The sequence below is a fragment of the Macrobrachium rosenbergii genome, chromosome 32, assembly GCF_040412425.1.
Source record: "Macrobrachium rosenbergii isolate ZJJX-2024 chromosome 32, ASM4041242v1, whole genome shotgun sequence".
In the NCBI taxonomy this organism is placed as follows: Eukaryota; Metazoa; Arthropoda; class Malacostraca; order Decapoda; family Palaemonidae; genus Macrobrachium; species Macrobrachium rosenbergii.
The window spans coordinates 1,180,836-1,205,386 of record NC_089772.1 but is presented as its reverse complement, the minus strand read 5'-3'; the positions used below and the strand labels follow the sequence as shown (position 1 = coordinate 1,205,386).

Genomic DNA, 24,551 nt, shown 5'->3' with positions numbered 1-24,551 from the left:
ATGGCTGGCTGGGGACGCCGTGGCGTCATAATAAGATCTCAATATTTATGAAAAGACGAGACCAAAACAGCCAAAAATAGAACAAAACCCCACAAGAAGATGGTACTTAACTTGGAGATGGTAAAGCTGCTCGAGCCACATGGATGAAGATGAAAACAATCCAAAAAGGGACGAGCACACAAAAGAAATGGTCGCAGATCACGTGCTAGAAAATGGAATGAGGTAGGTGGCGCTGGTGTCGCCGTCCTGGCGGGTGTTGAGTGTGGGGCTGTAACGGCTCACCGCTCTGTTCGGGGTTTTGATAAGGAGAGATCTTTCGAGTATGTTTCCGTGGTAGTGGTATTTCACTCACCCTTCATTATACCAGCGTCTTCCTAGAAGACGCTCGACTGGGGGTAGTAACCCCAGCTTTCCTGAAAGCTCTTTTCTCTGGTATATCTAGCATGGTTATACCTAGAAATTCGTGCTGTAATGGAATTTCAAGGCTGACACGGGACTGAACTCTGAACTCGATTTTGATTTCAAAAATTTCCATTTTAAAATCAAACTCATTCAAGAATATATATACTATATATATATATAATATTATTAAGTCTTTAAAAATATCTTAAATGAAAATTCTCATTTATATAGGGTGGCTGGGAGCCTTGACAAATGGGACAGCATATACTGTAGGATTTAAAATAAAAAAAAAAAAAAAAAAAAAAAAAACATAAAACCAAATGCTAATATTTATAAGGGAAATAATGAGGTCTTGAATAGGACACATAAGTCAAATGTGTTTGATATGGCACAATGAGATTTTTAGTCACTGTAGCACTGTGTGCTGGGAAGTTTTAATCCTATAAGTAAGCTCCAATTTGAAAACTGGATACTTCATTCCTTGGTTTAACCAAAAACAGTTTCAAGTACACTACCTATGAACATATCAGAATTTCAGTCGGTGTCTAATATGTTAGGAATACTTAAGTCTTGTTGCCAGTTTGTTGAAAAATGAAAAACATACATGTTGCTCAATGAGTCTTGATGTTTTGTTGGGAGGAAAACTCATATTTTCAGTCTATTCTGGGCTTCAACATGTTTGCATTATCAATAGCATCAATGGCCTCCATAGTATTCTCTGACATGTTCAATCCAATCTAAAAAGAAAATACAAAATAAATAGATTACTTAAAATTACATGACAGAAGCATTTAAACCAAAACCTACAAATCATACACAATAATAACCACATAATAACTGATGATCAATAGGTATACACTTTCTACATCTGTTTTAACAGTGAATTCATATCTAAAAACTCTTAAGATGCTTGCTGTAGCAATAAAAATTAAAGCACATTCTAAATACAGGTTCTACTCATTTTATCTGACATCCTCAAACAAACAAATGTTAATCTACCTTTTACTAATCTGTCAACAAAAATTTGTAGTTTTAAATAACAACATAACATGCACAAATAACAAATTTTATAAGCAATTTATATTTTTCAGAGCCTTTTAAATTTTGAGCATCCATCAGAACAAGAAGGAATGGCCATTAAACTTGGTAACAAGATAGTTAACTGGTGGGTAAGAGGGTTGAGTAGGGTAAAACCTCTCACTCACCCACTGACACTACCACTTTTACACCATCAGTAGGGATCCAGCAGGGTGGCTGCAGTGGGTTTAACCATGTAAAAGGCTTTGGCTTGTTTACCTAGGAAAAACAAATTGCTTCAAAAATTTATTTGTTTCTACGGGGGTACAAACTGCTGCCTTTTATAACATGAGACATATATAAAGTGAGAGGTAGTCCCTGTCTACAGGCTGGAACTGAATACCACCCACAAGTCATGCTCCCAGTCATGCATGCAAGCAGGGGACATCATGACTCCTTTAACCTTCTACCGGTCTGAGTAATTGAACAGAGCAGTAGGGCCTTGTTTCAGAGTAATTAAACATACAGGATCCATTACCAGTTAAGGAAGAAACATTTTCTAGAACCATGAAAGTCAAGGTTGGAATGGCAGAAGGCAAAACTGCCTGGTTTTCAAAACTGATCCAGCAATATCTAATTATGTATTTTCCTGGACAACTTGAAAAAGCAGGACAAATGGACATGGGTCTTAAAACTATGTCACTAAGAATGGGAATCAAAGTGCAGGTATCTATATAAAGCACAACCCAGCTTAAACTTTGGCCTAGATGCTGATGAAATAATGGATGTTAAGAGAGACTGAGTGAGATTCAGTTTTGCTGAAAATCCTCCCCAGGCATTCACACTATGTCAAGTCCGTCTAATAGAGCTGGGTACCTACAACATCTGTACATCAGCAACCACAGATCCCAAGAAAATACTTGGGGATGTGCCTGCAACTTTGAACTGTGGAACTGATGGGTGACATCCTTCAGAGATTTTTTTGAGAGAGAGAGAGAGAGAGAGAGAGAGAGGGGGACTTCCTGGACAGTCCTCCAGTGCTGGCTGAAGATGAAAAGGAGCCAGTATTCCAAACGAAGAACCCTGGTCCTTCATGACTTTGCAACAGGTGTAAGAAAAGCATCCCATCTGGAACACCAACAAAGGTACAGGTGAGACACTGTTCGCAGAGAGAATTCTTGAACAAAGCTTCACACAAGGCTAGTAAGGGCTGCTTACTTCCCACTCAAGAGAACAGTATCAATGGAGAACTGCAAGTACCAAACATCTGATAAAGTATGGATAACCCTATCAAATGGGGAAATCCATGGTCTTGGACTGAACACTGCCTCATGACTAAGCACAAACCATACAGCGGAGCCTGACAGGAGATAACCTCAGCGAAGGTGAATGAGGAGTCTGTGACCTGCTGAACTGGTACTCTGACCTCTGTTTACAAGGGTCCGCAGCACTGGAAGCCACTTAAATAATAGCCATAGTGCTGCCACTTAAATAATAACGAAAAAGATTTCTAGATCTAGCCAGGGTCAATCTGAAAACATGAGTGATCAACAGGAAAAACAGGTTAAATGGTGGAAAGTGTAGAATCCAGAACATCCCCAAAATAATTAACTTAACTCCCATTATTTAATCCTAGTAAATGATAAGAGGAAACAGAAAAACTAACTAGTTTCGCTCAGTGTGGAAACTACAGTATCGAGCAATGGGGAAAACCCCCCAGCTCAAACCAGAACTCCAGTCATCTAAATAAGAAAGAACTACTCCATACCATACGGACCAAATCCACTGGGGTAGTCTGCCAGTTTATTCTCCACTGGCAGACAGCTCAGTGGGGTGGCAAACTTTCCACTTTTGCATCTCCAAATGCCACCATGTTTGAAGCAAAGCCCAATCTTTATTTGACAAGGTATTTATAAGATGGGGGGGGGTACAAAAGTAAAAACTTCACTTATAACTATTATACAGTATTAATGACTTCCAGGAAATAGCAGTTATTTACATTGTTTTTATTTTTTAGATACCACAAGTATATACAAATGATCCAGATGAATGTATATTGTTCTTATATTTGTTTGGGGTCCTCAGATAAAACTTATTCAGGAGTCCAAAAGGTTTGAAGTCTTTTCAAGGCCACTAAACAATGACAAGTCAGACCTGATCAGTCTACATGAATCCTGGAAGAGGTGCATCAGGGTGGGCAATGTACACCATAGTTGCATAAAGTACTGAAGATACAAAATACAGTATCATCAATATTATGAACAGTTTAATCAGACCACAGTTAACCTTCTTAACTCTCATACTCTGGCCTGTAGGTTTCTTCTTAATGAGTATATTAGGTTTTATTCAATAAAATATAACTCAAGAATTTAATTATTGAATAAACTCACAATATTGAAGGCTTATGTAATTTCTTTTAGGATTTGTTTAATACTTGAAGTTATGTTCAAATGCAAGTGCTATTCTGCAATCTATGAACAGAGGGATTGGGTTATTCATCAAATAGCCATAGGCCTGAAAAATGTAGCATTCATTCACTATTTGGAGCAGAAGAGCATCAACAGAGAAAACTGTCAAAACTTAAACCCTTCTCTAGTATTGCTGAACTGTGCTCTACTTACAGAGAATATAAAGCATAACTTTATAATTGCCCATTAGGGAAGGTTCTTATAGATACAAGACTTTTGCCTTACATGAACAGACTTCAGAAAATTTCTCAGACTTGATGCAGTTCATTAACATGAAGCATGCAAATCCTGCACAATAGCAAGTTACAAACTTAATCACACAGTTGTTAGGTAACCAGATGAAATGTTACTATGTAGGTACCTCCAAAAACCATGCCATCCGGTCAGTGCAGGATTTGCAAAATATCATAGATCCAATATTGTTTCAATGAGGATGAAGTCACTTTCCAAAACCACTCGTTGAAAGTGTATTTGTTGGTCATATTCTCAGTGATAAAATAAACTTTGGCAGTACAGTACATAAATACACAGTCTGAGGACATGATGTTAACACTGATCTGAATATTCTCTGGCACAGATTCTTTTCCACAACCAGCAAGAGCCCTGATAAGGAAACATTTTTTAACTATGCACTAGCTCCTGCATCTCTTTAAGAGTGAAATGATGAGAGAGTAAAAGATCTGCAGAAGCTGGCAGCAACCATGCCTTAACCTGAGTTTGAAGGACCGATGAGCATATTCCAGAAAATGCAACAAGGTATTTTGACAGGAAGATGGGAACATGCACAGGTAAAACTCCAATACACTGCGTTTAAAGAATTGTCTTGGTCTCAAAAAATTTCTTTTTCCTAAAAAACGTTTTACCATGGGAGAAAAGAGCCTATAGAGGGATGAATCCAAATTAGTTTTATTTAGCATTTCCTATTAGAGAGGAATGAATAAATTTGTTTTTATTTAGATTTCCCAAGAGAGAGAGAGAGAGAGAGAGAGAGAGAGAGAGAGAGAGTGAATTGAGAGAGTGAGTGTTGTTGTTGGAAGAGGGATGAGGTCGTTAGTTTGTTTACGGCTGTCTGTCTGTCTGTGGAATATATGTGAGGATTTTTCGGTTTTAGAGTCTTTTTGAGTCTTTAGTCAGAGCTAGTGCTGGTCAGTGGTTCTTGTTTTGGACAGTTTTTGTCTGATGCAAATGTTTTTCTGGGAGTTGTTGGTCTTGTTGTTGTGTGCTGTTTATTTGTGTGTGTGTTCCGTTTTTTTTTGTTTATTTTTGTTGTGTTTGTGTTGTTTGTGTTTGGTTGTTGGACGCCTTTATCCATCTCCAGCAACCGAAGATCAGGGTGAGTGTTGTTTGTTGTTTTGTTTGTGGTTTGAATTCCGCCACATATATTTGGCGCCCAACGTGGGAGCTGTTGTAAAATAGCCGTTAAGATTGTTTGTGGTGGGTCAGTGAGAGTAAGAGGTCAGGATGAGTGAGATGAGAAACTGAAGAGGAAGGAGTGGAAGAGGAACTCCAGGGCAGGCTGGAGGAGGAGAATGGGAGGCTGAGGGGTGAGAATGAGGATTGAGGAGTCAGTTGGAGGAGATGGGAGGAATGCTAAGAAGTGCAAAAGAAGAAATGAAAGGGGAGATGAAAGAGTCAGAAGAGAGAATGGAAGACATGATAGAAGAGAGGATGGATAAAAAGTTGGAGGGAATGATGAAAAGTGTGGAAGAAATGGTGAAAGGTATGTTCAAAGGGTGTTTTTGGAGAAGGGGCTGTTGGAGGCAGGTTCTCTGGAACGTGTGAAGGGGCAAGAGAGAAAGAAAAGGAGGAAGAAGTGAATGGAAGCGTGAGTGATGAAAGTGATATGGGAATAGGAAGTAAGAAACGAGAGAATGAGAGGCAGGGTAAGGAAAAGGGGAATGAAAAGCAAGGGAAGGAACAGAGGGAAAGTAAGGATAAGTCAGGGAAGAAAAGGGAAGAAGGGAAAGGAAAGGAAACTGGTAAGAAGGGTAAGGAAGTGGGAAAGGCAGGAAAGAAGGGAGAGGGTGAAGGCAGTAGTGATAGTGAGGTGGATGGAGGTGAGTGGATAAAAGTGGATAAAAAGAGGGGAAAGAAGAGTGTAATGAGTAAGATGAATGTAAGTGCAGAAGTGGACTCTTTGTATTCGGAAGAGGGTATGAAAGGACAGAGTGAAAGTGAGAGTGAAAGTGAGAAAGAAGTGAGAAAGGCTATGTATGTGAGGGAGGTACCCCGGTGTGAAAAGTATAATGAGTATGGAAGTAGGGATGTGCATGATTTCTTTAGGGAGTATGAAAGGTTTTGTCAGGATAAGTATGGGGAAAGTAAGAGAGTGTGGGCACGAGAATTAGGAGAGTATTTGACTGGGTTTTTACTTGATATGTATAGGGTTATTATGAGTGTGGGGGATGTTGAGTATGACAAGGTGAAAGCTAGACTAGTTGAGCAAGCGAGGCGTATGAAAGAAAGTGTTAAGTATAAGAGGAAGAATGAATTTGATGAGGCAAGAATGAAAGCTGGGGAAACCTTGTCACTGTATGCTTGTAGGCTGGAGACGTTGGCAAGGAAGAAGTTTGGGGATGATGGGATAGATGAATGTAAGGAGTTAGTACGGAAGTTGTTAGGAACAGTGCCAGATGGAGTTAGAGAATTTGTGAACTTGAAGCGGAAGGAGAAGAAAAGATGGACGAATGAAAGGTTGACTTGGGGAGAAATTTTGGAAATTGTAGAAGATTATGAGCTTGACAGGGTTATAAAGAGAGCAGAAGTGTAAGTGTAAGGGCTGGGGTAGATGAGAGAGTACCAGAGTTTGGAAGCTTTAGGGATGCAGTGTTGAGGGGCCCAATGAGAATGGCCGATAGTGTAATAGATAGGAGTGTAAGAGCAAGTAATGTGGAGGTGCCAGTGAGGATGAATGATGGGTTTGTAAGGGAACAACGGGTTGGACGGGTTAGGGATAGTAGTGTACAAAGGGGAAGGTCGAGTGAGTGGAAGTCGAGCTAAGTGTTTTAGATGTGGAAAGGAAGGACATACAAAGAATGAGTGTAGGTGGGCTTTAGGAGCGTGTTTCGGTGTGGGCAACCGGGACATTTGGTAGGGAGTGTACGAAAGATAGGGGGGTTAAATGCTACAGGTGCGGACAGGTGGGTCATATTGCTAATGGTTGTAGGGGTACCCGAGTGAATGTAATATGTGGCAACTGTGGTAAGAATGGGCATTATGCGAGAATGTGTTCAGAACCGAGAGCGAAGTGTGACGAATGTGGAATGGAAGGGCATGTATCAAGTGTATGTAGACGAAAGAGGGTGACTGTGACAGCGAATTCGGGGAAACTGAGTGTGAAGGGGGTTCAAATGGGTGGATCCTCCAGGATGCAAGCGGTGCGTGTGATGCATGTACGTGAGGGGTTGTTGCATGAGGGAGGTTTTGCTGGAAAGACTGACGAGTGCATGAGTGTGCAAGTGTGTTGTAAGGAGTAAGATTGATTGCCTTAGTAGATACCGGGTGTAGTATGAATGTCATATTTAAGAATGGATGTGAGAAATTGAGGAATACGTGTGAGATTAGGAACTGTCAGGGGGAAGTAAGAGGGATTGGAAATTTAGGGGTAGCAGTGGTTGGAAGAGTGTGTGAACGGTTAGAAATTGGGGGTGTAGTGATGGATGAAAGTGATTTTTGTGTGATTGAGAGTACGAATGATAAATATGATATTTTATTGGGATGTGAGTTTTTGAAAAAAATGCGGATGGTGGTCCGTCCTAGTATGAATGTAATTGAATTACGTATGAAAGGGGATGTGCTTGGGGATTTGTATTTGGGGAAGGATGGTAGGGTTGAGCAAAAATTGTGGAAGAGAGTGCCTGTAATTGCGACAGAGAGGGTAAAAGTGCCACATGAGATTGGAGAAGTTGTGAGTGTGAAAGTGGCATGGCCGGATAGCCTCAGGATAGCCAACAATGATAGGTGTGAGTATGTGGTTGAGGGAATAGACATAAATAAATTAGTCAGGCAAATGTGTGTGTATATGATGGGGTTTTGAACATGGGAGATCCGAGGGTATATATAACGTCATTGCCGAGTGTCAGGAAGAAGCGAGTCCGAGGAATATGTGAGGGAGATTGCGTGGGAATATTACGACGTTGGTGAATGTGGATGATGAGAGGTACGTGAAGGTACGGCAGGTGATGACAGGTGATTTGAAAGGAGTTAATGATTGGACATATGAGGAGTTGAAGGAAAGAGTAAAGGTGGATGAAAATGTAAGTGATAACGTAAGAGAACGATTGAGGAGAATGTTGTGGGATAGGCAGGGGGCATTGAGTCGTGGTGACGAGGATTTTGGGGATCAAGCCGAATTTAAAATAGTTCTGGAAGACGACACCCCCATATATCAGCGTCCCCGACATTTTTCTCCATCTATCAATCGTGAGATAGAGGAGCAGTGTGAGGAGCTTGAGAGGGTGGGAGTGATTGAAAGGAGTACGAGCGCCTGGAATAGCCCCATTGTACCGGCACGTAAGCCAGATGGAAGTTTGCGAATGTGTGGATTATCGGAAGGTGAATGAAGTAACTGTGAAAGAGCGATTCCCGATGAATGTGGTGTCTGATTGTGTATACAAGATGAATGGAATGAAAGTGTTTACAAAATTAGATCTGGTAAGGGGCTATTACCAGATGCCTCTGGAGGAGGAGCAGGCATATTATGGCCTTTTCTAGTGGTTCCTGCCACTACCAGTTCTGAAGATTGAGTTTCGGACTGGCTAATGCGCCTGCTGCCTTCCAAAGGGCAATGAATGTGGTTCTGGCTGGGTTTGATCGCAAGAAGGTAACTGTTTTTATAGATGACATTTTGATTGCAGTGAGACTGTAGAAGAGAATATGGAACTGCTTGAACGAGTGTTAGAAAGGTTGGAAGAAGTAGGAATAAAAGTAAAACTTGAAAAGTGTGCTTGGTTGGCTGGGAGGTGGAATTCCTAGGGCATATGGTGAGTGGAAGAGGTGTAAGGAAGAGTGATAAGTTCGTGAATAAGGTAAGGGAATTTCCACGTCCCCGGACCGTGCGTGAGTTGAAAGGATTTTTGGGTTTAATTGAGTTTGGAAGGAAGTTTATAAAAGATTGTTCAGGGATCGGGAAACCACTTACTGAATGGACGGGGAAGAGAAATTGTGTAAGATTGAAATGGGATGAGCAAATGATCGAAGCGTTCGAGAGATTGAAAGAGGAGGCTGCAAGAGACGTGACGTTGGCTTTCCCGGACTATAGTGAGAATGCGAATAAACTAGAACTGTATACGGATGCAAGTAAATATAGTATGGGAGGATGCTTGGTACAAATGCAGAAGGCGAATGGGGAGAACAATTGAGAGTAACTGCGTATGTGAGCAAGGCGTTTGGAAAGGCAGAGTTGAAATATTCGGTGATTGAAAAGGAATTGGCTGCAATAAGGTTTTGTGTGAAAGCGTTGAAAGTATTTTTATATGGGGTAGATTTTGTGATACGGACGGACCATCGACCGCTAGTATATATGGTTAAAAAGGAGAGTGTGAATGCTAGAATTGCGAGAACGATAGAGGATTTGAATGAGTTTAGTTTTAAGGTAGAGTATGTACAAGGTAGACAGAATATTGTTGCAGATGCTATGTCGCGTATGTGGACTGAACGAGATGATAGGGTTAGGAGCGACTGGGACCCGGACCAAGTACCTGTAGGATTTGTGGTAAAGCAACAGTATGTAGGGGAGAATCGAGTGTGGGAATGTCTGTTTGGGGGGTTGAGTAATTTGGAAACAAATGGGTTGATTGACGGAGTACCTGCAAGCATGAACGAGTTACGTGAAAAGGTGATGAATGAGATGCCGGAAGGAGGAGTGCGCGAGGAAGGAAGGAATTAGATGAGGAGGAAAAGTTAGTGAAAGTGTTGTTGGTAGTGGCTGAAATGTTTAAAATTACAGTACGATTGTTCTTTGGATGGAATAGGCCGGTGGAGTATAAAGGAAGGGTGAATGAAAATGGTATGAATGTGATTTTAAATGTTCACTGTGGAAAGGATACTTGTAGCTGGCTGGTTAAGAAAGGTGATTGTGGGGAAAATGAGGGAATAAGGGGGTAGGGTTGAGGATATCGTTGAAGATGAATGCGATGAGGATGGTTGTGAGGAAGCTAAGCAGGTGAATGTAGCCGTGAGAGCGTGTATGCATGAAGCGAAGGTAAATTAGTAACAAATGTAGTGGTGGATCAGAATAAATATTGTAGTTTGGTAGACACGGGAGCACAAGTGTCGTTAGTGAGTAGTACAGTAGTTAGTGAATTGGAAAGGTGCGATTGGGATATAAAAAGAAAATCAACGAGTGTAAGGATACATGGTTTGGGACAAGGAGTGTGTTAGTATGGGAGGAGGTACAATTAAAAATTCAGTTAGGGGATTTGAAATAATACATAATTTTGTAGTCATGGATGAGAATGATATGCCAACATGTTTTTATTAGGAATTGATTTTATGAGAATGCATGATATAAGTGTGGATATCGGGAGGAATTTTAGGAAAGGGCGGCAGGGAAATAACGAAGGTTAAAGGAGGGGATGTGTCTAAAACTAGTTTTGTAGGTATGGTAGATATTGCAAGGAGTGAAAATGATTTGTTGAGTGAAGAGGAAATTAAGCAGATGCAAAATCAGTGCATGAAAATAAATATGTTAAGAGAGTGTGTGTTAGGGGTGTAAGAGTAGGAAGTTGGCCATCTGAGTTAGAAGTGTATAAGCGAAGTGCTAAGAGATTTGTTGTATGTAAAGGTATAGTTTATTTTTGCATCAGGAAGGAATATGGGATGGGGAAGTGTATGTGCCAGTATTTTCGGAAGACGCAGCCGTGGGTATGTGTTTATTGGTGCATAATAGGTTTGGGCATCTGGGGAAAAATAAATTATGGGAATGTATGAGAGAGAGATTGTATGTGCCTGGATTGAGTAAAATTTGTGCGGATGTAGCGATTACGTGTGCGGACTGTCAGAAGGGTAAGTATCAAAGTGTGCATGCGAATCCACATGTGTTGCGATTGCAGATGAAAGAGTTATTTGAGATGGTTGTGATTGATTGTGTGTCGTTGCCTGTGACTGCTAGAGGACATGTGGGAATGGTTGTAATGGTAGATCATTTGAGTAAGTTTGCATATGCGGTAGCGATTCGGAACAAAAAGAGTGAGACTGTAGCGAGAATGGTGGGTCAAGTGATGTTGCCAATGTGTGTGTGCAAGCCGACGCGAATGTTGAGTGACAATGGGCCTGAATTTGTTGGATGGGAGTTTGAGCAAATGTTGCGTGATTGGGGCATAGAACATGTGTACTCTACGCCGTATATGCCCAGTGCGAATGGATTGGCGGAACGAACGGTGAGAACGTTGACAGAGATATTACGTATGATGAATGAATGTGATAATGATTGGGATGTAACGTTGGGCGAGCGTTGTGGATATACAACGCCACTGTGCATAAGGGTATTGGTATGTCTCCGTGTAAATATGTGTTAAATTTTGAAAAGATAGTGAGACCGAGATTGGGTCTATCTGAGAATGATAGGGAGGTATGGAAAGAAGGCGCATGAAAGGTTTGAAAGTTACAAGGTGGGCGAGAAAGTGTTGAAAGAAGTAATCGAGAAAGGGCGGTTGAATGTAAATAAAGTGCGTGAAAAATTTGAGGGTCCGTATGAGGTGTTGGAAGTTGGTCCCAGTGGGCTTAGTTATGTTGTAGGGGAAGTATGTGTAGATGGTAGTGTGAGAGAAATGCGAGCGCATCACAACCAGTTGCGTAGATGGAAGGATGTACCGGAATATGTGTGAGAGAATGGGGTGTATAAATGGTTGAAATCGAATGTGGGTGAACCAAGTATGCATGAGAGCTTGTGTATGGAGGATCAGCAATTTGTTTTGATAGAGTATGGTAAAAACGTAAGAAAGGGAAGAACATAAGTAAACTGAATGGTCGTAAGTTGTGTGATAGGGGTGTGAGTGCCAAAGTGGAAATGAGTGATAAAGCGTGTAATAATGGATGAATGGGATGGTATGGATAGAACGTATAGCATATGCGGGTTTGATATAACTGAGTTGACTGAACGTAGGGGTTAGTGAACGGTTGGAGGTGAGCGAAAGTGTGAGAGTAAGAGAGCGTAGCAGTGATAGACGAGTGATTGAAAGCATGAATGAATCGTTGCAAGAATTGGAAAGGTCAATGAGCGAATGGGAAGGATTAGTTGAAGAATTGGGGAGGTATTTGGGAACGAGTTAGAGGGTATAGATGAGATTGTGGATGAAATTGAGAGTGGTAATAGTGAAGAAGATAGCGTGAATCTGAGAGAGAATGGAGGAGAAGATGTGAGTTTGAATGTTGCTAGAGAGAGAGAATGATTCTGAGAGAATGATTGCGTGCCGCCGAACGCGATCTAGAGGACCTGCTAGTGAGCATCCGTGGGTGTTGCGTAAGGCGATTTGAAAGAGGTGTGGAAGGTGTTGGTGTTAGTGAGTGCTTCGGTTGTTGGAAGAGGGATGAGGTCGTTAGTTTGTTTACGGCGCTGTCTGTCTGTGGAATATATGTGAGGATTTTTTCGGTTTTAGAGGTAGTCTTGAGTCAGAGCTAGTGCTGGTCTGTCGTTTGGTTTTGGACAGTTTTTTTGTGCTGATGCAAAGTTGTTGTTTTCCCTTGTTAGTGCGCTGTTCTTGTTGCTGTATGTTCGTGAGTCGTGTGTTTTTCTGTTTTGGTTTGGTTTGTGTGGTTTTGTGTGCTGTGTTGGCGACCGTGGACGCCTTACCCCATCTTCCAGCAACCGAGGACCAGGGTGAGTGTTGTGTACTGTTTTTTTTTGTGTTTTGAAATTCCGCCACAATACCAAATCCCATGAGCATCTCCTCAGAGCCACCAAAGTTATATCTAATGACCTACAATTTGAACCTGTCATGAGGTCAATAACTCAATCCTTTTTATCCAACTGCTTGGAAAAAACAAAAAGCTTGCTAACAAAGCTAAAACTCCACTTCCATTGCAGAGAGTTTCAAGGGGCAGAGGCTCATCGCATCTACTACTTTTTTTCCTGAAGCTGTTAAATGAGCACATTCTGTAGTGTTGGTGGGATATGATACAACTGTGCTGGCTATGCTCATCTTTTCCTTCAATATATCGGTGGTGGTGGAAACTAGCCCTGTGATGGTTTAAATCATACAGGAACTCGACAAGAAGTAATGCAATCCCACAAAGATCTCACAATACTCTCAACTTCTTTACCAAGTCTGATACAGTTTCTGACTTCAAAAGCAATTCCAGTATTGAAGATATACCTAATGTGGGAGAAAGCCTAATGGAGAAAATTTAGTGAACAGTGCAAACAAGTTGTGTTGTCTGCACTATAACTATCAGTTTCATGTTACAAGATATTGCCACCCACAGTGCTCAAATAATCAGTCGTATAATGTACTGTACTAGGCTATTCAATACCTTGTGGTTTACTCACTTTAACCTTCCTACAATTACTTGGGGATGAAAGAAAGATCTTGATGTCAATACTCATTATGAAGCTTGTTGCTTTTGAAAGACTGAAAAATACCAGTTTCTTGTGGAAAACAACTGAAATGTCAGAAATATTCAGGAAGTAAAATATACTGACCCTACTTTGTAAAAATATAATGGCCAGACATGCACCACTTTCTTTGGAAACATGATGTTTTCAGACATAATTGATGAATATATACGCAGATGCAGGGTTTCATTAAATGCACTGAATTTCAGTTACTCAAGTGCTTGAAAGTGTACTTCTGTCACTGTACTTGTAAAATGTCAGTTCTGGTATGCCTCTTCTATTTTGTAGGGTTCATGTTTTAAATCAACTGTAATTAAAACATTACTCACTCAATTTTCAACCACACAATTCATTAATTAAATTCAACAGTCTAGAAATCCATAGCCAGCACTACAAGCATAAACATCAATTAGAAGCTTCTTCATCCCAAAGTTACTCATGCTTAATATTTACGGAAGGTAACTGGAGGGTCTCAGGTATCTGCAAACAACTTTAATGTAATAATTAGGTCTAAAAACATATGATTAAGACTATTCGATAGATTTTAATAACTAACACTTAATGATTCATATTTTGGGTAGTTCATGAGAGGACAGTTGAGGACTTCTGATAGTTTACTCTAGGTACCCTCAGGTAAACACAGGAATTTGCAGCTGGTTACAAATTTATTTCTGACAGGTCCTCAATACTACTGGGCTGTCAAGTCAATCCACTAACACACAAATTAATGGTAACAGTCAGTCTCCAAATATATTCTAGTATGGAAAATAAATTCTTCTAATATTCCATTCCACATTTTATGACCAGCCATGTAAGGACTTAACAAATTAGCTCTGTAATGTGGTTAAACTATTTATATTTTTTAAAAACCTCCAAACTTCACTAGAAAGAGCAACTTATAATCTAATTAAATCAGAAGGACCTGTATCTTTCTAAGTACATGCACAGTGAAAAGCAATACTCACTCCTGATGATGATTCTGTCTGCTCTGCTATGGAGGAAAGTATTTTGGTTTGATTTGATTGTGCCATCTGCTTAATCTTTTGACCAAAGCTTTCAATTGATGTACACGTCAGCACACTTTCTGCAAAACTGAAAGAAAATCATACAAAAACAAAGCTAGCTTCGCTTAGGTGAATGCAAATGAACATACACAAATCCTACTGCAAGACTGGTTTACACTTGTGAACAATTCAATTATAGGACAATATGCCCACAAGTTTCGGATTTGATGCTAAATCTATGACTAATATTACCACAAATGCCAAACTCCTATGCTTTCATTCATGTAACTGACTGACTTCTTGATTACTATTTACTCATGTTTTCCATGTCTACTTCAACATACTTCACTGTTCTACTGTTTATATTCCCTACACAGAAATTCAGTTATGTGAAAGCATGCACACAGTTGATTTTTGGGGCTGCTACATGTGTGCATATTTTAAATACAGGCAGTCCCTGAGTTACGACGGGTCCAGCGTACGACGCTTTTCAAGTACAGGCAGTCCCCGGTTTACGACGGGGGTTCCGTTTTTACGCCGTGTCGTAAACCGAAAAATTGTTGAAAATTGTCAAAAATAATAAGAAAATCTTACTTTTAATGCTTTGGGTGTATTGAAAACGATGTAAACTACATTTTTATTGAGTTTTTCATCAATAAAACCTCCAAATTTTTATTATTCTGCCATTTTGGAGCCAAAATCCAAAGTACAGGCAGTCCCCTGTTATCGGTGATCCGGTTTTTGGGGGCCTGTCTAGTGAAGAAAATTGGCAATTTTTGGCTCCTATAATCACGTACTGCACCGATACATACCTTACAGAGGCACCGATAACCGAAAATCAGCGATTTTCAGTGCTTATTGGCGCCAATAAGTGCCGAAAATCAGCAATTTTCAGTGCTTATAGGCGCCAATAAGTGCCAAAAAATTGCTGATTTTCACTTATCATCACCCTGTCGGAACGGAAGCCCCGCCAATAACCGAGGACTGCCTGTACAATATAATCGTTAATGATCACAATCGTAACCACACTCAATACGTCCTCGCTGCCTGACAACAGAAAAAACTGAATGGTAAACAACAGATGCCTGAATCACCTGAAAGGGATGGGTTAATTTTTGTATTAAATTTTTTTAGTTTCCACATACTATTGTCCTCTTGCCTGATGTTTCAATGTCCTTTCCACCACCTCTGCTTTCTACCTTCTACTTTTCATTCATTCCCTCTTGTTTCTTGTCACCTACCAGTCAAACCAGTGGTAACATTATACTATGTTGTCAAAAACTAATCTACCAATTCAAAGATATGGTTAACCAGTCTTTTTCCCATGTACACCAAACATGGAAAATTCATTTACTCTGGCTACCCTATATATCTGTATATTCTATTACCATACCTTGAGTCTTGAACATCATCCTCATCTTGGCTGTCTGGGGCTTCAGAATGAGACTCAATATCAGAGAGAGATGGGAAGATGCAACCTGGTTTTATTTTAGGCATGTACTCCTTCTTGATCTTCGGAGAGGTATGTAATTCTGAAATACAGAGTAATAAAAGATGACCTGGTGCTAACAGCAGAACCTGGGAAGTGGCAGTGGAACTGTTCAAAAGATGGAAGCGTGTAATGGGGAAAAGGACTAATATGTGAAACAAAGCTTATACTGACTGGGAAGGAAACAAAGAAAAATGCACAATCAAGAAGTGGCCAAGTTGCATCACAAAAAGTGACAAATGATGAGGTAGAGCATTTCTGTTATTTTGTGGACACACTGCACTGTGAAGTGAAGCAGAAGTCAAAAGTCAAAAGAGCAATAAGAAAAGAGCAGCTGCAGTGTGGATGAAATGGGGATACAGCTTACTTACTGGTACATACAAACATCCCATTAGTACAGACTTATGATTTAAAGCTTGAAAAATAGTGATCATAGAATGTCAGGATTAATGGCAAAATTAAGGTGGGAGTACAGTCGACCCCCGCCTATCGCGGCTTCACCTATTCACGGGTTTTTCTGTGGAACTTATCCACGAATTATTCGTGAAAAATTTGGTAATATGCAGATTTTTTCTTCAAGAAATATTCACTAATTACTGTATTTTAATGTTATTTTCGTGACAATGCATTTTTTATGACAAAAAATTATTTACTAATTTTCAAATATTAATATTAATGTAATCTTACCAAAATATCGATAAAATGTATTTTTTTTTACTGCATATTAAATCTTTAGGTACTGTGCAGCATTTAACTCTACTTGTGAATTCCCTGCATTTCCCCTATGTACTGCAAAAAGAAAATGGGACTGCTTCAATACTGTAGGAGAGAAAATGGATGATCCTGGATATAAGGGTAACTTAATAATTTTCACACTTAGCTGTAAGCCATATATTTTTAATGGTAATGTTGTAAGATGACCTTCAAATGATAATAAAGTGTTTTAGATGATAGTTTAAGGTATACTTGGTGTAGGATGATAGTTCTAGGTAAACATTTGGTGTGTGAACTATTAAAACAGGCAGTCACAAGCATTTTTATAGGGGGTTTCGGTATTCATGGGCGGGTGGGTGTGGTAGGCATCGCCCCCGAATACCCGGGGACGATTGTAGATCTGGAAGTAGCAGGTTTAGGAGCTGTAGGAAAGCCCATCAAATCAATACAGAGAGGGTATAAATGAAGACCATGAACTAATGGGAGTTCAGGAATAAAGAACACAGGATAAAGAATGGACAGAACTCACTTCTTGTCTAGCCTTCAAAAGTGAATAAATTGTAATGTTTAAGATGAGAGTAACACAATACGAAATCTTTAGTCACTCTTCAAAGGTTACATTACTGAATAATGTGTTCCCCTACATGTTTAACTATTTATAACAAAAATTAGGATAAAATTTACAAAGAAACTGAATAAATTACATCACATAGTATTCTACATGTATGGTATTAGTGCAATACAGGGGGTTAACTGTATAATACATTGTAAATCTCCTAAGCTAACTTTAATGACTTTAAGACCCTAGTACAGTCGAACCCCCCAATTTGCAGGGGATGCATACCCCAACCACCCGCAAATAGCTAAAATCTGTGAATACTTAAAACCCCTTCTAAAAATGCTTGTAACTGCCTATCTTGAAAGTTCAAACACCAAATGTCTACTTAAAGTATCATCCTACATCAAATATACCTTCAACTATTACCCTATTCCATGTATTAATCTTTGAAATTATATTAATAATATATTTCAAAATCATCTTAAACATCTTACCCTTAAAAATATATATGTATGTACTTCTAACCCTTCCAGCCAATAACAGAGAGAGAGAGAGAGAGAGAGAGAGAGAGAGAGAGAGAGAGAGAGACTATTTGTATTATTTAATGTTATTGCTTAATCTTATTAAACTTAATATCAATATTTGAAAATTAGTAATGTTAATCATTTTTTAACATAAAATGTGTATCTAGGTACAATACAGTATTTAGTTGCGAAAATATGACAATACAGAGTATTGCTCTATGAAAAAATCCGTGAATAATTTATAGATAGGTTCCACAGAGAAATCCACGAATATGTGAGTCCGCAAATAGCGGGGATCGACTGTACTCCATCAACTGGGTGATGCCAGATGTGATTGCTGGACCAACAAGCCAATCTATAGGCAACAATAAAACCTGACGTGAAATAATAGCAAACTTTGTACCTTGCACAAACACTGCAAACAGCTAAAGCATAAAAAACAAAAATGATTTAATATTTTCCTACATAACCAAACAAGTTATATTCTTACCATCAATTTCTGTTGAGTTTAATCTAGCAGCAGGAGATCGGACCTTTAGAACAGGAGAGCAATCTGAAAAACTCTGTTCCCGACGTGGGGGGGATGGCAAGCTAGATGATCCAGATGAACCCCCTTCAAGATAAAGGCGAGGTGGTTTGGGAGGTCCAGTAACACTGTCTCTTAATGTCTCTTCAGATACTGTAGACTCTGCATAAGATTCATCACTCTCTACATAATCGGTTTCAGATTCAAGAGGATAGTTTGGTTGACCTGAGTTTGTAAAATAAACATTTTGCATTATAAACCTATACAAAGATTTCTTTTTATTTACATACTCATTACAAAATATATTTAACAAGATTAGTACATCATATTGCTTCACTTTTATGGGGCTCTGCCCAATGTCTTGTACTTAACTGAGGTGTAAATACTAGTTAGATTAAATTAAAGTTAGACTGCTATTTGGGGAGATACAAAAGTGAACAGATGAAAGATAAAAATAAAAAACAATGCAGCCAGGGTTAAGGGAATACTGCCATTTAGTACCATATACAATGTGCCATGCAGGGCACACCACAGACAGTCTTTCTCTCTTAAGGATCATATTAAGTTCATAGTTATTAGGATATTTATTACAACTTAGTGTGAGAAGTCTTGCTCTCACATAGACGTTTACATGATAATTATCAGCACACTTGATGTCATTCAACCAAGTCTTGACTGAGAAGTTTATTTTCTAATCTTATTTTAGTTACCAGGAATAATTCTATCAGTCTATACTCAACACACTTCATGATGATAAACCCTGAAGATGGTACTTGTTTACATTCACCCTTTTTTAGACTAATACAAAGGGACGAATTTTTTTTTTTTTTTTTTTTTTTTTTTTTTTTTTTGCAGACAACTAATTGTAAGATAATCCTGGTATCTCAAAAAATTGTTTTGTACTTTTTAGTGCATTTTAATAAAAGCATATTGAAAATTTTTTTTTATATTTATACTTTTTAGTTTTGACAGAAATTATAACAGATTTATGATTGTAACTAAAAGAATATGAACTTGACAGCCTGTCGAGCCAAAGGTGGTTTGAAAAATCCGTAGAGTTATTAACTTATTCTACCATATCAAAGATTTTTTCGTAGCATTATTAACTTGTTCTACTGAGTCAAAGAAGGTATGAAAAATCCGAAGAGTTTCATACAAACCCTGAGATACTGGGAGAGGTCACTTGAGGTCACTGCTGACCTACTGATCATGTCAGGTTGTATTGTCACCAGGACTGAGTAACCATGCAAAATTTCAAGTCCATTGAACGGGAACAGGTCGAAAACTGAGTTACAATTTTTGACCCAACAGACAGACAGACACAGAAGTCAAGTTGAATAAAAGCATGTAAAAAAAGATAAGTCATGTGTGTTACACTGTACATTTCATGCCTATAGGTAATTCTGAATAACCTGCCTACCCTATCATGAGCAAAACAGCACCCTCACACCAAACCTACACTGGGGAGGCTGTGCTGATCCTGAAGTATTGTCCCTTGTTTTGGGTCTCTTAAACCTATTCATGAGCACATCCATTTCCTTTTGTCGTTCTGTTTGTATCTTGCTGTTAATTTCATTTTCTCTCCAGTTATCCTTGATATTTTCGAAGCGTACGCGCTGCATCCCAACAGAGTTTTCATCTTTGGTTGGAGAAGGAGAGCGACCTGCATGTTCAAAATTTTATTTAAGAATTAACAAGATCAGGTATGTATGGAAATATAAATATACCATTAAATTACAATAAACACCAACCATAAACTTGTGCAGCATACTGAGGTATAAAAAGTTTATTTAGAAAAAAGGGTTTGATTTGTATTACAGAACTGAAATTCATTTGTAAAAATAAGCCACAAAAGCAAATAATTTTCATGAAAACATTTTTCATACAAACCCACTAATTAGATAAAATTGTCGTGCTTTCTTTTTGTAATGTTGAATTTATCACCTTATGTTATGCCTGTTATTCGTTGCCCATGTAAAGATGTTTACTTTTCTTTTACAGATGCTTTATCATTTCTGGCTTTGTTATTGTAGTAGCATTTTTTGTCCCAGGAGGCTTGAAGAAGATGCAATGTAGTTTTCTTTACTTCATTAACACAATAATAGGTTTACAATACTTAAGTAAATTGAAGTGTGAATCAAAGTGTGAGCCTTTCTTCTTAGTTCCAAAACTACTGAGGAACGACCTCCCCCTATAAGGCTGTAGTCTCCTCCTCTGCTTCTCTTCTGTTCCTTCTTTGCTGCTCTCCCTCTGAACTTGGACTTTTTAAAGATTCTTGAAAACCAATGTCCAGCCCATCTGTAGGTGGGAAATTGCTTCTGTCCCGCCTTTGGTAGAAGTCTAATGGTTGGGGCTTACCTAAGGACGCCCCATTTTGGGTGGACTTGTTGAATTGTCCCTCCTACGAAGGAGGTGCTTTTCACGTCACCGGAAGTTATGATTTCCGGCAGTAGTTTACAAACCTAAGGCTCTTGTTTAAGAATACCTTTATGATTTCAGTCGATTAACTCGCGCCCGAGTTTGGTTTCGTAATCACGACACAGCCATAACACTTATATTTTGGTTTTCCCTCTCTCTCTGTTCGTTTTCTTCCAATCTCTCTCTATCAGTCTATCAATGGAAGGTTTCTCACTCTATCTCTCTTATATTTATGCTATGCCTAAGTAATATTCAGAATTCCTAGCTATCATAACATCACTCAGTCACCTATCAACATTGCCTTCAATGTTTAAATAATTATAATAAAATGGATATACTGTAACATTAATAATCAAAATTGGCAACAAAACTTTCAGACCATAGCAGATTTCTCCTATGGTCTGAAAGTTCCAGACATGCATAACAGAGGTTTTAAAGACTAAATAAGCATAACAGCTGCCCTTTCAGTTAAGTAAAGGACATCAGTTTTCAACCAAGTATCCTGCTTAAGGAGGGCAATTTGAAGCAGTTTTCCATTACCAAAAGTATCTTACATCAGAGGGGACATATCTCAACAGATTCTGGAGGTAATGGAGAATGGATGTGATTTTTATTGGTTACCATCTCCCTTTTCTAGGAACTAGTTCCCCACCACCAGTAAACTAAGGGGTGTATAAACTGCGGCAAATCTCATGATGTCCAAGGTGTCAATGATCACAAAACAGATTACCAAGGTGATATGGTTTGATATTATTACATGTATTCAGAAGATTAAACCTTTTCATATGGAACAAACCCACAGGGGCCACAGACTTGAAATTCAAGCTTCCAAAGAATATGGTGCTCATTAGGGAGAAGTATGAGGATGCAAAGGGAAATATAAAAAGAGGAGCTCTTACTCACGAAAAAAGAAAAATAGTTAATAAATTAAAAGATAGATAAAAATGTATTAAAATGCAAGGAGAATAGTATTAGGGTAGCAATGCACTGCATCTTCACTTGAACTTACAAAGTTCCAATTGCACAACATCCCTTGAAAGGCTAGGCTGTTTCACAGTCCAACGGTGTGAGGTGATAAAGGACCTCTGGAGCTGAGAAGTTTGACAGCAAGGCACATTTACTGCGTATTGTTGCTGCTGTTCAGCAAAGCTGGTTGCTCTTGGCACAAAAAGGGTTCATAGATCAATTGTGAATGTGAAAGATCTGTTAAAATACAACTTAAAAAAAAAGTGACAAACAAGAGGCCATCCATCCATGATCCAAGTCATAACTGCTACTATAACAAAACAGAAACCTATCACCATGAACCTCTCTATCTTAACGATATAAATCTCTGGCAGAAGCAGACATCTCTACCGGAGAACATTATTCTAGTAAAGCAAGGACAAATGACCTAAAACAGGTTGCACTGATTTTATCAGTTATAAATATACGAGGCCTTGCGAACAATATCCAACCTTTGTGCAGCAATAGTGTTCGTCTTACTAGAGTTCAGCCTCATAACCCACTAACTACACCATTCACTGATCCAGTCCGTCCTGGCTGAGGCTGAGAGTAGCTTCATTTCTACTCTGTGGAGGCTTTACTACACCCACAAGTGTTGCATCATCAGCATATTGAACAATCTTGTTTTCCAGGCCAACATCATCACTCGTATACACTAAAAATTACAGTGGACTAAAAACAATACCCTGTGGAACTCCAGACACAATAGGTCTTGGTTCACTAAAGATCCCAACAACAGCAGCACGCTGGTGCCTATCTGTAAGGAAATCTTGAAGTAATCTGAAAACATATCCACCCACTTCAAGATTCTGAAGTTTATAAATAAGTGCCTTGTGATTTGCTACATAGAAACTAGCACTAAAATCTATTTGAATTACTCTGCTCTCAAAACCCTTATCAAGCTTCTTTTGCATATGGAATGTTAAGTCTAAAAGAGCATCGCAGGTACCTAATTGCTTCCTATAAGCATACTGACTATCAGCTAATAATCATTTACATTCCACATTCTTATATAATGGCTTAAAAAGCTTTCCAGTGACTTTGGTGAGTACAGGGAGAATAGAAATTGGCCTGTAGTTACTGCAGTATGCAGATATGCCACTCTTTGAAGCAGGCACTGTATTTCTAAGTTTGCACTCATCCGCAAAGATACTATGTCGACAAAAATCTATAGAATCTACTAATCTTGAAAGAGAACACTAGAAACTTTTATTAAAAAACAAAGGGAAGAAACCATCAGGATCATCTTCACCCCAGCTATCATCCCTGGAGTAAAATACAAATTTAGTAAGAATAGGTTCAGGATGACAAGTATCAGGAGAGGGACATCCTCAGCTGATTGCTTAGCTTCAAAAGTTCAATGAAGCAATTAAGCCTTTTCCCTAAGGTCAGTGACCCATCTACCATCATCTGTTAGCAATGGTGGAATGGAAGATGAGCTTCATCTTTGGTCCACCAAAGATGAAGCCGAGTTAATTCCTTCAAACTTCCTCTTGAAGGAATTATTGTAATTTCTCTCGGCTGTATGGTAAGTTCTATTCACAGAACGGCGAGACTCAACAAAACTGATATAATTTTCACAGAATATTTTGTCTCCATGTGTTGAATTTGGTCTGTTTGTTATGGTATGCTTATCTATATGTATCATCAAACCATGGCTGGTCACTTGTCCTGAATTTGATGACCTTCTAGGGACGTACCTTATTATATATAAAATATATGTCCAACTCAATGGCACAATGCTCAGAAGTGCCTATGTATTCACAAACCTTGGCCTTGACAATGGCTGGAACATTTGTAAATATGAGGTCTAATCTATTCCCAAAAATATGGGTTGGTTCCTCAAATAGTAGAACACTACTCAAGAACAAGTCGGCCATGATGATCTGTGGAATTTGAATTTTGCCACTTGCTGTGCTTTGCATTGCAGTCTCCACAAATAATGAATGACACTTTTGAATCCTGTGACTGAGCCATACTAATTCTTTCCAAGAGACAGTCATATATAGAATCATCAATATTTGGATTTTGGTAGTTCTAGAACTTACTGAAAATTTTTAAAACAAAGAACTTCATGGCAGCTACACTCCAAATTTTTCTGATGATAAATAGGTCATACGGACTTTGTGTATACAGCTACACCTTGCGCACAGGGGATGTTACAATGATAAATAAAGTCAGGGCCATCATACCCTAGGATTAAAAATTCAACCTTTGACTTGAATTGTAATTACAGGCACAACTCTGGGGATCAAGAAAATTTGACCTTAAGCCCTGAATATTTGAGTAAAGTACTTTGCAATTTTTCTTACTGTACTGAGCGACAGACCCAGTGTTCAGTTCAATGTCTGCTGAAAGAATTAAAATTAACAACATAAAATCAGTAGCAAAACTAATAAACTCATATCACTAACATTGTAAAAAACTAATTTTGTTAAAAGTATTAATAAACATGACCATCTGTTACTGAAAAAAGCACTGGAAGCAATTTGTTGACAAGGTGGGGCCGTCAGACCTAGTAAGGCAAATTTGAAATTCGCCAGGTTTCCCACAACAACGTTGTTGTTGGTTCATCCCTCATCAGTCAGGGTCTCAAGGCTGCAGAAAGCAGCCAGGAACTTCCGCAACAGTTCCCTAGGCCAAGCTTTGACAGCCTCTACCAGGTCACCATTCCTTGTTGGAGAAACCAGTTCCCCATAGACCATTTATATTTGCAATAGAGGACCAAAAGGTGCTTTATACAGTGAACAGGTTGTGTGAACTCATATCTTCAAGGAGATAAGGTGCTGGATGCTCAGTAAATAAAGATTTGACATCAGCTACTAAGGAAAACACCTCCCAGTGGTAAATACTGAGAATATATTGATGCTTG

General features: G+C 39.0%; 1 protein-coding gene across 1 annotated transcript in view; it reads right to left on the bottom strand.

The window, feature by feature from the left end:
• Nucleotides 1-24,551, bottom strand: part of LOC136855607 (anillin-like) — a 212,793-nt gene that overhangs the window by 70,292 nt on the left and 117,950 nt on the right. The window contains exons 9-13 of the mRNA XM_067132701.1: nt 19,716-19,919; nt 18,221-18,481; nt 15,838-15,976; nt 14,406-14,532; nt 1,078-1,139 (exon numbers count right to left, since the gene is read on the bottom strand). Of these exons, the coding sequence (XP_066988802.1) occupies nt 1,078-1,139; nt 14,406-14,532; nt 15,838-15,976; nt 18,221-18,481; nt 19,716-19,919 (793 nt within the window). The remainder of the gene's footprint in view (nt 1-1,077; nt 1,140-14,405; nt 14,533-15,837; nt 15,977-18,220; nt 18,482-19,715; nt 19,920-24,551) is intronic.